Source organism: Lepisosteus oculatus, chromosome 1 (assembly GCF_040954835.1).
Source record: "Lepisosteus oculatus isolate fLepOcu1 chromosome 1, fLepOcu1.hap2, whole genome shotgun sequence".
Taxonomy (NCBI): Eukaryota; Metazoa; Chordata; class Actinopteri; order Semionotiformes; family Lepisosteidae; genus Lepisosteus; species Lepisosteus oculatus.
The window spans coordinates 26,534,267-26,548,904 of record NC_090696.1 but is presented as its reverse complement, the minus strand read 5'-3'; the positions used below and the strand labels follow the sequence as shown (position 1 = coordinate 26,548,904).

General features: G+C 36.5%; 1 protein-coding gene across 1 annotated transcript; it reads left to right on the top strand.

Moving 5' to 3' along the window:
• Positions 1 to 3,362: 3,362 nt before the first annotated feature.
• Positions 3,363 to 14,419, top strand: tmem184c (transmembrane protein 184C). Its single transcript, XM_006629545.3, has 10 exons — positions 3,363 to 3,891; positions 5,156 to 5,286; positions 5,978 to 6,014; positions 7,817 to 8,022; positions 8,707 to 8,781; positions 9,085 to 9,178; positions 9,805 to 9,917; positions 10,737 to 10,836; positions 11,307 to 11,478; positions 12,211 to 14,419. Exons 1-10 carry the CDS (start codon positions 3,775 to 3,777, stop codon positions 12,489 to 12,491), a joined length of 1,326 nt encoding a protein of 441 aa, XP_006629608.1. The 5' UTR covers positions 3,363 to 3,774; the 3' UTR covers positions 12,492 to 14,419.
• The last annotated feature ends 219 nt before the right edge of the window (positions 14,420 to 14,638 follow it).

The window sequence follows — 14,638 nt, the reverse complement described above, 5'->3', positions numbered from 1 at the left end:
TTTATTTACTGTGAACACAGAATGCATGTCTATAGGACACTGACACTAATGCTCAGTATTCACACTACCTCTATGTTGTTTTAGTTCTTACATCTTCATTTAGTTTGTGTGGCATTGTTTTCCCAGCTTGTACTAGCCTAATTCTCATATTATTCATTTAGTTTTAATTTTTCTTTTAATCTCATTGTACCTTCATACATGTTCTTTTTTTCTCAGATTTGATGTAATTTAATACGGTTTATGGTAAGAAGCTCTGCATCAGGGTGTCTGTTAAGCAAATAACAAATAACAGCTACAGCCTTCTAAGTATATTATTGAGGAAATAAATCAACCATATAACCTTAAAAGATACTTTCCTAATGTACAACTTTTTCAGATCTTTCAGCTAAATACAGGAAAGCCTTTTCTGAAGTTTTGGAAGATAAGCATGCTGGTGTGACTTATTGAGTTACAAGGACCTCTAGTGGTAATAATTGATATTTTAAGGAGTTGAATGTGTTAGTGTGTTAACCAGGTCACACAAAAAATGTCTTCCCCAGCTTTACTTTCCTGGCATTAGTGTCTCTCTTTATCTTCAGAGGGTTGCAGTGAACCAGAGTCTGCCCTGGATAGGTCAAGGTACGACCACATGTTGAGCAGGATGCTACAACACACACATATAGCGGGCACTGTAGAGATGCCTATTAGCATGGACAGCATTGTGCTTAAACACATTTTGGAGGAAACCAGAGTACCCAGAGAAAACCTGCATGAGTACATGCAAACTCAACACAGACAAGACTTTAGATCTGTGAAGTGACAGAACTTCCACTGTACCACCCCACTGCCCCATTCAAGAGGACAGATACTCTTACAACTTTATATCAGTGATCTGGATTCTGGCTACTAGTGAAACTAGTGAAATTTGCAGATAGGAAGATTGACCAAAACCGTAGAAGAAGCAAATGAAATTCATAAAGATTCAGATAAAATTTGAGACTAGGTAAACATCTGGCAGTGCTTCAGCCTCCTCTAAAGGGCGCTCCGGCTCTTTCACATTTTGCTGATTCCATGCACCTTTCCTCAATCCTGATCCTCCTTACTTAAGCCGGGCGCTCTCGCTACTCCCAGCTCTGCATTGGAAGACAGACGCCCGGAGGCCCGCCTACCATCAAGTTGCCCTACGTCTGCAGCTTGAGGACATAGGCCTCCTATCGACATCCTGACCCTGCTGAGTCTGGGGCTCAGAGGGCCTGGCCTTGTCATCCTGTTCTAATTTCCCTGTCCCTGTACCGGATCCCGTTCCAGTTTTTAACTCTTGGATCAACTGGATTTGGACCTTGGACTTTGCCCCGGATTTCCCCCTGAACTCCCTTGGACATCCGCCCCAAGAGCACGAGTTCACTGTCGTCACGCCCCCCTGTTTGTCAACCTGCCCTGATTCTCTTCGTCTCTTTCTCGTTGTCCTTTTCCACTTACTTCCGGATTATATCGTCTGCATGGGGTCCATAACTAAGCATAGTTACAAATTGCCCATCCAGGCACATCATATTAATTTAATTTACTGTAGATCTGTAAATTTATGCTGCTGCGTTTCACCACAGTATGGCATTTGTTCAGTTTTAAACTCATGGAAAATATTCTCATTACTTCTTCAAGTATAACATAAATATACAAGTTACAAAAATACAATCATTTAACTTATTAACCAATACAGACATGTGAATATCACATCAATGTGTATTTGATTCCCTGTGGAGTCTTGTCGTTTTTCATCCTAAAACCTACATATCAATCATACAACTTTAATCTAAATAACAAATAGAACATATTCTTTAACATTGTGTGCTGTAACTCTTAACATTATCCATAAGTCATATGTTATTACAAGGCTTATCAAACAAGTTAATTCATTACAAAACTTTTTTTTATATATATCCTGACCTGTTTGGATTAATTCAAAAAGATTTTAAGCAAGTAGACTAAAAAAACTTGCCAGAGTAAATGTTATTTATTTACAAATTTATATCAAATGTAGACTACTAGATTACCTGTAAATTTACAAAGATTGATAATTAAAGGTGCTCCGCTTCACCACATTGCAACGTTTGCTGTTATATGAGCTGCTGGGAGCTAAGTAAAACTAAGTAAAAAGGTTGGTTCACAAAACGAGAAATGATAATTGAAATTGAACAAGACTATTAAAAAAATATTTTCGCAATGTGCATTGCATAAACACTAATTTGAAGAAACTGCACAATTCCTGTTAGTGGCTTGGTTTGCTAAAACTCAATTGGCCTGTTTTTTTTATTCAGTGAAGCCTGAAAATAATCTTGTGAAACTAAGCAAATCTGAGAAAATTAGTTGACACTTCTGTGCATACTGAATTTCTTGGCAGGTAATTGGTTTGGGAAGATTATTGAAAAAGTAAATCTTGGAAATACTGCATTTCATACTAGCTGTGAACAGTATGTTTTAATTTTGGGGGGATTTAAAAAGTTGTAATTTGATTCCATTTCAATATTTTTTAAAAGACTCATTAAGTGGCTGTGAGGTTCTGAATTGAAACTGAATTGAATTACTTAAAATAAAAGATATATTATAATGTACATACTGAATCATTCTTATTGATCCTGTGACCACAAATACAAATTGTCTGGTTATACAGCAAAAAAAAAGTTGTAACTTTGCTCTCCTAATACTTTTGTTGAGACTCTATACAGTATATACAGTTTAGTTTGGATGAGATAAAAACAAGCTTATACTGTAACTCACCAAAATTTATGGTAAAACATAGAGGCCTTCTAGAGGCAACTTATCTATGGAATTCAGTTCAGTTTGTCATATGCATAAGTGCAATGAAATGCTTAGAATTCCATCGTAATTAATACTGTGTCACATTAATTTAGGATAATAACATTTTCAAGCTTTCAATAAGTTGCGTTCCTTTTTCTATCTCAGCAAGTTGTTTCCACTTCCACAATAAGGCGATTTGAGATATCCTGTCATGAAAGTAACTGTATAAAATAATAATGAGGTTTTTATTATAGGTATCCTCAGACTTATTTATTTTAATCTTTTTTGTTAAGAGTATAGCAGTAATATACCCTGGTAATGAACTGGTAAAAGCACTAATACACATCATCAGCCATTACCCTATCTCAAGTCGCACATCACTTGACTGCACATCTTAAACTACAGTGAACGAACCTGAAATCGTATTTTCTTGAAAATGATAGACCAACCAAACCATTTACTTTAGCACAACCTCATGTTGCACCAGATATTGATTGATAGGTAGAATGTCCACTTAATAAAAAGATGTGTGGTGACGTAACACAAAAACCCAATCAGAATTTAGCAAGTGGGTCGGACCTTATGAATCTGTGTTTGGTTGTCGCGAAGAAATGACAAAACTGAAGAAAATACAGGGGGTGCATTGTTTGTGAGGCAAACTTGTTTTCTTTTGTAACAGCCCAGACAATACAAAAAGTTTTCACGTATGTTTGGCATTCGTTAGGTTAACGAGCTGTGACACTTGTCACTTGTAACAATGACTGTGTTTGTTATGTTGGGGGGACACGAAACGTGCAGTAAATAGCGCTAATATGGTTTATTTACAGTTATCGACCGTGACAGTCTCGTGATTTCAGAGTATGTCAACCGCCTTTATGCTGCCACTTCTAAACCCTGAACATGTTTTAAGATCTTGTCGTCTTCATGTTCTGGATTGGTAGCTGAGCGTTGTATTTGCACTTTGCGGCACACATTGAATGTACGAACAGTAACTGAGAGATGCCTTGCACTTGCGGAAACTGGAGGCGGTGGATCAGACCGCTGGTGGTCGTACTGTACATACTGCTGTTGCTAGTGGTCTTGCCTTTTTGCGTCTGGGAGCTGCAGAAATCGGAGGTAAGATTAAAATCGTTCTTCGTTTAGGATGTTAAAGGGTGTATTTGGTCCGGCCTATGACTGCTGGGGGGGAAAACAACAACAAGCTGTGTATTGTTGTCACCAAATCGATGCCTGTCAGGTAGCCGAATGATATCACTATATGGTATTAAGATTGCGGATCGTTACAGGATGAGTCAACAGCCACACCAATCACATTATCTGGTCCTCTCACACACTGATGCCAAACAGTTGAAGACAGGAGGGATGGGTGGTAAGAGCAAATATGACTTAGTAAACGGGCCGTGAAAACTTTATTTTAAAAATAACGTGTCTTATAAGATAAGCAAGCGAATTCTACAGGAATGCAACGTTTCACAATACATCTAGTTTTACACAGTTCTCGATCTTATTTGATTTGTTGCTGCTTAAATACAAAAATGCAGCCGCTGAAGTATCTCTTGGAGTGTGCTGTAACAAATCGTTTTCCGAGATCTTTAAATTTGGTCTCGTCCACGTAACTGCGGAGTGACGTTTGCATTGTATGTACAGCAGGATTAAAATTTAGGTCTTTAATAAACAGTTACTAAACTCGGATTCAGTGTAATGCAGGTATAGTCCCAGATCTTTATGTGGGAATTGACATGTGATAAATTTGAAAAGCAGCACTGCTTATGTCACTAGGATAATTGAAAAATATTTACATATTTCTGAATATTCACTGTTCACATTGCCATTCTTGTAGATAGTGCCTTGCAAAAGTATTCATCCCTATAATTCGTTCTATATTGTAGCTGTACAAATTATGTATATACGACCTTTCTAAGTTTATATTTTAACTAGAATACTAAAACTGTACACTTTTATGGACAAGAGCAAAACCTGAGTTATATATTCACCCTTCTAAGACAAGATTTGGTGGGAGCAGTTTTGACACTATTATATCTTGATTTGTAGGCTATGAAATGTTATGAAGCCTGCTTTCAGAATACTTAAAATATTTACATAGGAGTAAATATGATTTTGTAGGTATATTATATGCCATGTTCAGAAGTTTAAAAATCCATTACAGATTCTATTTTATGGAGTTTTCTATTGTCCTTTTTTTAAAGTCCTCTTCACATTTCTTCTTTAAGTGTGGAGCATGGCACAAATCCTCACTGAACCATGTGTAGCCTATATTTTGTGTCCTGAAGAATATAGTCAAGCCGGCTGTATGTGACATCATGTAGTTTCATAGCCATAGGTGGGTCTGTTACATTGTTGTTTCCTTTGTCACCCTCAGGTTGGGACACACAATAAAGCATGGTTCATTGCAGGGATATTTGTGTTTATGACTATACCTATTTCTCTCTGGGGAATCCTGCAGCATCTTGTGCATTATACTCAACCTGAACTCCAGAAGCCAATTATCAGGTGAGTCCTCCCCCGAGTTTAACATTACTCATCAAAGGTGCAGATGTTGTTAGTGCATATAGTCACATTTACATGTGTACATATGTGCATGTAAAGTCAGTGCAAAAACTATGGCAGCTCTTCTGCATATGAGCTGTTGAGTTCTTGTTAACTTAGTGTCCAGTTTGTATTTATTCTGTGAGAGCGGGTCAGGTTCAAATCTACCTTTTGGTGCAACTGAACTGTTAAACATGGAATTGGCTACAAATATTGTTTGCTTGCTGTGAATGTCCATTTGTCGAATGATTCATTTTTACTCGGGCTACATGCATATATTATATTTTTTCTAAATTTAATTTAAATTGTTGCTCTTAAAGAAATGCCAAAATCCTGAAATGTGTTCCTAAATTGATATACTGTAAATTACTTTAAACAAGGTAATTCTTGGACTGTTAACAAATAAGCAGTCCTGCAGTTTCAACTTTTTTTGCAGTACCTTAAAGATACCCACAGTGATGAATATGGAAGACTTTAATTTAATTGGCCAGAGTTTAGTGTAAATGCAGCATGTTTATTCTGCCTGGTCATGTTAAGACCATAAAGATAATACCAAGATTTCATTACCAAGGTATATTAGTAAAGCAGACATTTGCATTGTTTTAAAAACATTCATTATGATTTTAAGTCTTTGTATTTTGCTTTTTCTCATCAGGATATTATGGATGGTGCCAATATACAGCTTAGACAGTGTAAGTACTGGTAAAGGTCTTAAACAAATTCCTTTTATGTCATACGGTACAGACATTAAAGGTTTTTGTGATTCATTGTTCAGCTGTGTAAGGTGAATGTATAGTTCATGTATTATAATATTGTATTTCAATATTCTGAGTATCTGCATTAACTCTGACTGTGCAATGCATTTTTAATTCACAGATTTCTCATCTGAACACTCACACAATTTATGTCTCATGGCTAATATAGTTTATATTTAGGTTAGGAAATTGAAAACAGTGTGTCTGTCCCATTTACAGGTAGTGCAAAGGAAAAGGAAATATTTGTGTAAATGAGGGCAACAAGTATACTGAAAGCAAAGGCTTCCACATGCGTTTCATACATTAATTAAGCAAATATCATCCCAACAGTGTAGAGTGGATTATACAAATGACGAACAGACATGGTTGCATGTATTCATGGCTGATAAGGCTGCAAGAGCAGACTTCAGATTTTGAAAGAGGGGTGATTGTTGGGGTGCTTTTTTTTAGCAGCGTCAGTGATGACTGGATGATGTTTCAAAGGCAATGGTGTCAAAGTTGATGTCAGCAAAGAAATTCAAGGGAGAGATAATCAGCAATAGTGTGCGGCAAGCACACACTCCAAGGTTATGATATTGTGATTTGAAGTGCAAGACAAAACAGGCAGGCGATTGCAGATTAGTTGACTGCAAGTGCTTGGTTCCAGTGGCTCTGTTAATGTAGTGGGTGCATTTTCCTGGCATGGTTTGGGTGCACTTTTTTCTTTAAGAGTGCAAGTTACATGCTAATCTCTATATACTAGTACCGAAGGATTATTTTCACCCAATGTTTCAGCCTTGCTTTCCTGCTAGTAGGGGAATCTTCCAGGATGACAATGCACAGAGCACGTGTGATCTCCCAGTGGTTTGATGACAATGATGTGATCCACATGTCATGGCCTTCTCAGTCACCGACCTGAACTCAGTTGAACATTTATGGAATATTCCTGAAAGATAATTGAGATGGCATTTTCAATCTCCCTCAACCAGGCATGAATTAATTGACTTTCTTATAGAAAAATGGTGTTGTATTGCTCCTACCAAATGCTAGACATGCTCTGTGCCATTGTGTTTACAGTCTGTACTTGCTCATTAAGCATATTTACATTGATATCCCCATTTTTTGTCCACTACCTATATGTCTGTCTGGCTAATGTGCAGTATGGGATGAGGCAGAACAGGCGTCTTGCATTCAGAACACAGTTGAAGAAGCTGTAAACCTTGGAAACAGATATAGTTTGAAGCTGTTCAAGACATACAAATAATTCTTTGAGAGGTTTTGCATTGTTTATAGCCGTACATTTAAATTGAACAGATTTTCTAAAGTGACCCACAAATGCGTACCTAAGTGTGGATGATTTAAATAAGTTATGTGGATCTGCATTTAAAACTGAAAACAGGAGGCACTTCTTAAACCAAAGAGTATGGGCGGTATAGAAGAAGCTACCTATCCATGTTGGAACCCTTTAACCCTGTTTTCTTTCAAGAATCACCTGGATGAGATCCTTGGTTCAATTAACTACTTATTACCAAACAATGTAGATGGGTCCATTGGCCTCCTATTATTTGGAAATATTCTCAATCAATATATTCTCCTCAGAAGGACAGTTAAATGTTGTTTTAGGAGGTTGAATAGTGTTTTATGGACTAGTTATTGCTACTGTATGTATTGTGTACATTAATATATACAAATGCAACCCTTATAATACATATATTGACATGCTGAAATATAATTTAATTATTCTTTTTTTGTTCCTTTAGTGGATTGCTTTGAAGTACCCTAGCATTGCAATCTACGTTGACACATGCAGAGAATGTTATGAAGCATATGTCATTTATAACTTCATGATTTTTCTGCTGAACTACCTGAGCAACCAGTATCCTAGTCTTGTGCTGATGCTGGAAGTCAAAGAGCAGCAAAGACATCTACCTCCATTATGTTGCTGTCCACCCTGGCCTATGGGAGAGTGAGTATCTGTTATTTCTCTAATCACAGGTCTTAAAGTACTTATACAGTTAGAAGGGTGAATTTTCATGAAATATAAAGATGGTTATTACAGTAATGTTTTTATAGATGCTAGATGTTCCTGTAGACCTAGGAAATGCTTTATGGTTCTGCAGACTATGGACAGTTTCCAGTTTTCCAGCTATAAGTCTGTCTGAATAGTTAATGACAGCAAATTACATAGATTTGTAAATTGTAGTACTTTTTATCTTGTCTTGGATAACATTTGCTGCCAGATTCAGAAAAAATAATTTAATAATCAATAGACCTTTAAATCTAGAGATTTGAAAAACTGCCAGAGAATGAAGTGAAGATGCTTCTGATATTATCTTAAGCAATCGAACATTGTGCATCTTTCAGTCTGCTTTAGTTGATGAGTGACAGTTGAAACACCGAGCAGTGTTTTCATGATTTCATCACCATTTTTGGTGCTTAAGCAAACTGCATACTGCATTTGCTGGCCATGATACCGTATGTGGGATCCCCAATCAAATAGATGCACCTGATGAAGACTCCACAGCCGAAACATCGTGTTTCTTTCCTTCTAATTTCAGCATGGAATAAACCTTTCTTACTGTATCTTTTCACGTCTTCATTGTGCTTTCCTTTTTATAGATGCATCACTTCTGTTTTGCTTTTCCTGCAGGGTTCTGTTATTTAGGTGCAAGCTGGGGGTTTTACAGTACACAGTGGTGAGACCTTTTACCACAATTATAGCATTGTAAGTAAAATATTCCACGTTACTTTATTTTGAGTTATCATGTTGATCGAGTTTATAAAATTGAAATAAGAATGATTAGTTCTTGAGGAATTTAGTTAAGTTACTAAACATTTTAATCATTGCCATTTTTCTGTATTTTAACCAGTTTCTCAGTTAAGCAAAGGTAACTGCTTATATAGGACAAAACTGATGAAGCTATTTAAAGACAGTGATTCCTCTCAGCAAGTATTACTTATAGTACAAGACCTATTTTCTACTTTTAAATAGAAAAATTACATTTGTGTTTTATTTTGCTTTTCAAAGAATTTGTCAGCTGTGTGGTGTGTATGATGAAGGAAACTTCAGCTCAAAAAATGCATGGACCTTCCTGGTGATCGTCAACAACGTCTCACAACTGGTACAGTGACTGTCTCTTGAGAATCTAGATTTTTCACACCAATGGTTACAATTGTCTGTTTTGATTCCATGAAACTGAGATGTTCTAGGTCAAAACATAACCGTAGGAGCAGTAGTTTTACAATTATTGTAAAATAAATTTATGTGAGGATTTGTAGGTTCAAGTTGCAGATGATTTTTTGGAAATCAATTAATCAATAAATAAACAGAAGACATATTATGCTTTCATATAATCTAATTTTATTAACAGATATAAATTCTGCGTCCGTACATAGTGAGCAGATAAGTATATTGAATTTTAGGGAAGAGATGTTCTCCTCGGATTGGTGTCTCCTTTGTTACAGTATAAAAGTTCTCCAGAGATGTTCTAAATATGAATTTAATCCAGATGTTGAACAACACATTGAAACATAGTGTTGGGTTGTAATTTGTTTTGCTGTTTTATTTCATTGTTATTTTAAACATGACACCAACCCACATTCTTATTTCATACAAGTCAGAATCCATGCTTGACTTGTTTCGAGAGTGTATTGAAAATATATTTTCTGTAATTTAGTTAAGAGAGGATTTTAGTAAATCAGTGGAAAACAGAATAAGTGATGCTGAAACTCTTCTTTTTACTTCCAGTTTGCCATGTATTGCCTTGTGCTGTTCTATAAGGCTTTGAGAGAGGAGCTCAACCCAATCCGCCCTGTTGGGAAATTCCTTTGTGTGAAACTGGTTGTGTTTGTGTCATTCTGGTAGGCTACAGATGTATATTTCCAATCATGTCATATACTACTCGGCTTTTGTAAGGGATATTCAAGTAATCTTTACATTAGACTTTACACACTAAGAAAATGTGACAGTATAATATGTTAGAGTTTGTTTCTCAATTGAATAGAAATATGTGATGAATGGCATCAAACCTGCACTACCCCCACCATGGCATTATAAGGGATTCAGTATTGCAGCAGTATGGATCTTTGTGCATTCAGATTCCAGCATACCAGCATTCTGTTCTGTCATTGAAATAATTGTCTGTATGAAACAATGTTTCATGGTTGTCAGTTGACAAGTCTATTAACTTATCAGTGATATGACAGTCATGGTGATGGGAAACTTAAAATAGTTGTTGGTATCTGTAATTTTGAACTTACAATCCATATGCTTTCATTTCTCACATACCTCTGTAGGTGATAGGAGAATCCAGCTTTGTCAAAAGCAATAAGCAATAACTACCTTAGTATTTAGTTTTTTGTGGCATACCTCTAACAAGTGTTCATGGGATAAACCCAATGTTCGGTAGTAAATGCTAAACAAACATAGCTAATGCTTTCTCTTTGGCTATAGTCCATCAGTGTTAAAAGAATATGAGAAGTGCATGTGGCTAAAACCAGAAAAGTAGATTTTCTTTTCTAATATTCTTAAGATTGTGCTTTTCATAAATGCCAACTAATTACTTTCCTTTTGGATTGTACAGTATGTGTTAATGTTATGCAACACTGTATTTTCAAGTTTTTGTTTACATGCGGCAGGCATATTATAAGCTAGTTACAAGTGTCCTTACTCTCTTTAAGGCAAGCAGTGTTCATCGCTTTTCTGGTTAAAGTAGGGGTCATTTCTGATTCTCACACTTGGGACTGGGACAGTGTGGAAGCTGTGGCCACAGGTTTACAGGTAAGATTTATTGTCTTTTCTTGTGCATTTTGGTTACCAACAACTAAGGCTAAAGGGAAAAAACCTACCTTCTTTTCTTCTGGTTATAGACCTAAAGTTTGACATGCCAAGTGGTATATGAAGGAAACTCTTTCTTTATTTCCTTCTTAATTTTTGGAGCATATGCTATTTTCCATTATAAATCTACCTTATACGGCAAGAAATGTTTTAACTTTTAAGTATAGAGGAATTCATTTAAAAGTGTTTTTTGTGGAACAGAGGATAATTTAGGTTCACTGAGGATTGCAAAAAGTTAACTTTGTCATAAATGTTCAATGTAAATGGCTTGCATTGTTATTTATGGTCCTCTTTGCCTTTTTATCAGTGGTTTTGGAACACTCTGCATAAATGCAGATCAGGCTAGTCAGATGTTCAACTTACTGTAACAAGGGCTATACCACTCATTGAATTGAATGAAATCTGGCTTTCAGGACTTCATCATCTGTGTGGAGATGTTTCTCGCTGCAATTGCTCACCACTACAGCTTCACTTACAAGCCTTACATCCAAGAGGCTGAGGAGGGCTCATGCTTTGACTCCTTCCTTGCCATGTGGGACATCTCGGACATCAGAGCTGACATATCGGAACAAGTGCGGAACGTTGGTGAGCTCATTTTTTACACCCTGAGTTTAAGACGCCCGACTCCACAAAGCACATTAGGAGTTATGTGTAGTATCACATACTATTTTGCGCCCCAGGACTAAAATGTGGTATTTGTCCTAAGAGTTAGGTTTTGTACGTTAGTCAGAGGTCTCGCACATATACAGAAAATGGTGATACCATTAGTCTTTGTTCATTACTTGTGTTGGATTATTATTCTCTTAAGGTGAACTATATTCTTAAGAAGCTTATTAAATGCAAATGTTACTTTCAGGTATAAGCTTCTTGTTAATTGCAAGGTTTTTATTTTAAATAATTATACACAGAAGATAATGTACAGGGCCAGTCTACCCCTTTCCTCCAGAAGGATGCTTTCTGATGCACTTTTCGTAGAACATCAAGTGCTGAAGTTTGATTACTGTTTATTTTTCTTAAAACCACTGACCAGTTTTCCAAAGTCTTATTACATTCTTAATGTGTGCTGTGATGTACAGATAAACAAGGGAATGAAACAAACTTGTAACTTCTTTGCATCAAGTTACTATCATGCAAATCAAGTGCAGACACTTGATTTATTGCACTTCCTTGTGCACTGCAACCCGTTAAATTCCTTAATGCTGTTGTGATCCTCCATCCCCATTCACACAGGTCTGAAAAAGAAGACTTTTTTTTTGCTAACATTCCTGTTGCATTCAAAAAAATAACTTCTTGTCAACATTTGTTTTAATTCTCTAGGGAGAACTGTTCTAGGCCGTCCAAGAAAGATGTACTTTGGGGAAGAACAGGAGCACAATGAGCATACCAGTCTCCTTGCTGGAGGAACACAGGAGGCAGTCATGGATACCTCCTCCATGCCACCATCACCCACAGGCCGCTATCAGGGGTTTGGACAGACCACAGTGACACCCCACTCCTTATCTGCGCCCGCAGGACTCAGCTCTGCCACACAGGTGGGGGACGAGGACTTCCCCAACTCCCTGGCTCAGGATACAAAAGTACTTCCGAATCCAGATTAACCGCACAGTTCCATTTCTGCAACAATATATCCCTTCTTAAAAATACAACTAAAAGTAAAAGGTTTTGCACAGAAGCGAGGTATGCCGGTATGCTTTACCCATTTGTAAACATGGGAATTAACATGGAAGTTGATTTTCCAACATCGCCATATGACCAAAATCAAAAGGAAAAAAAGCACATGGTTTTGTTTTTTGTATAGTAGTGTTAGTGTAGATATTCCCGATGAAGCGCTCAGCAACTGATGTCATCATAAGATGTTGGCATTGTGAATGTTAAAATTGTTACTAGTGGTGTTTAAATTGCATATCTAAGCAGGACCTGAAGCTTCTATTGGTCTTGCTTTCTTTGGTTTAATTGATCTGCTGTTTTAACTGTTAAATTAGCCCAGTTATTAAATTGTTGCTTCATAATGTGAGGACTTTGCAACTGTAGTCAAAGGATCACTTCACACATTTCAGAATTTGATTTGGTAACAGCATCTGCGAGGCCAGCCTTTTTTTATAAGAAAGCAGAAAAAAGCTCTTTTGTTTAGCATAGGGGAAGAATATGAATTTGAAAGAAGTGACTGAGCTAGATACTTTTGACAATATTAAACTGCCCTTAAATACCATTAAAACCACATTCCTATGTGTAGTGTTAACCAAACAGTGAATGGCTCTGGCCATACAGGGCTGGTCACATTGTATATCACTGACCTCGGTTCAGTTACAGCTCAGGTTGAAGAGGCCTTGTGCAGCCAGTTTAAAGTGTCAGTACTGATTCTTATATGCAACAGGTTCCATCACAGAAGCATTCCCATAACCAAACTAAATCTAAACAAAACTGACAGACCTTACATGAGTAGTGCTGGAATTTATAGAACCTTACTCTTCCTTTAGGTTTTCATTCTGTTAGGGGTATAAATTGGAAAATGACACTAAAATATGACAGATTTGTATTGCTGCTTCCTTAAGAGGAGACTATGCCAAATATTAGTTATTAATACTGTTTACAGCTGTTAATAGTACATCTTAAAACTTCATAATCCAAAGTGTGATTTAACAGCACTAATGTTCCGACTTGTGACCCCTTTGCTTTCATTACTTTTGTTTAGTTAAACTTTTATTTTCATACTTAAAGGATTTTTTTCTTGATACCCTTATCTTTGATTTATGGGCCAGACAAAGAGGTTTCTTCATGATTTTTACAAGCTTGCCTGCTGGTCCCTGGAGTCAGTATTGTGATCTGCCAATACTGGCAGACACAAAACACCTAATAAATCAGCTTGATAAAGAATACAGATTACAAACCAAACTAAAGGGGTGCTCTTAACTTAGGGCCTGTTGAAACCACACATTCTGTGAAATTAAATATATATTTAACTGCAAATCACCATTAGTGAAGAAACAGAAAATGATACTCAAGTTCATTTGAGTATGGCATAGCATAAAAGAGTTAAACCACCAGACTGTAATACAAAGATATGACTAATACTGTATAATAGATATAGTAAAAACCTGTATCTTAACAAATTTGCAGGTATGAGACCTACTGAAAATATTTAGTTTTGCACAGATGCAAAAAATACCATTGTTGCTTTCATTGTAAAACTTGGTTTAGCTTGGTTGACATTGAAGCTATATAATTCAATTTAGCGTACAGGTATCTTGTATATCAATGCCTGTATAAAGGGGATGTATGTCACTGTACAACACAAGAGCTTCAGCAGTGGTTGTGCAACTGTGCTGTTTTGCCTTACATGCTGTACACCACAGCTCATTAAACTGCAGAATGCAAAGTGTCACTTGGACAGATGTCTTTCAGTGTACAGTGTTGTGACTGTAGCATAAAGGTCCTGTATGACAAGTCTGGATACCATAATGATCTAATGGCCTTTGGTGTAAATATTCCATAAAATATTTTACTGAATAAACAGTCTGAATATTCATTTGCATTCTTCTAAAACTTGTTTTAAATGGTATAGTTTTTTTGTTCTTTTAGCAAGGTCCAGTTCCGGATGTTTCTGCTCCAACTGCAGTTGTGAGTTTTGTGCTCACTATTGAACACACTGTTGCAGCTGTATTTGAATAACTTTTCACTGTCAACTGTTGGAAGAATCCTCTTCTCTCTCTCATATTATTACTTGTTTACACACATATGACAAAAT

Bases quoted from the DNA above. Each gene is read 5' to 3' on its own strand.
- tmem184c (XM_006629545.3), top strand. From the start codon at position 3,775: ATGCCTTGCACTTGCGGAAACTGGAGGCGGTGGATCAGACCGCTGGTG. The intron at 3,892-5,155 runs GTAAGATTAAAA...TGTCACCCTCAG, and splicing joins GGGAGCTGCAGAAATCGGAG to GTTGGGACACACAATAAAGC. The intron at 5,287-5,977 runs GTGAGTCCTCCC...TTTTCTCATCAG, and splicing joins CTCCAGAAGCCAATTATCAG to GATATTATGGATGGTGCCAA.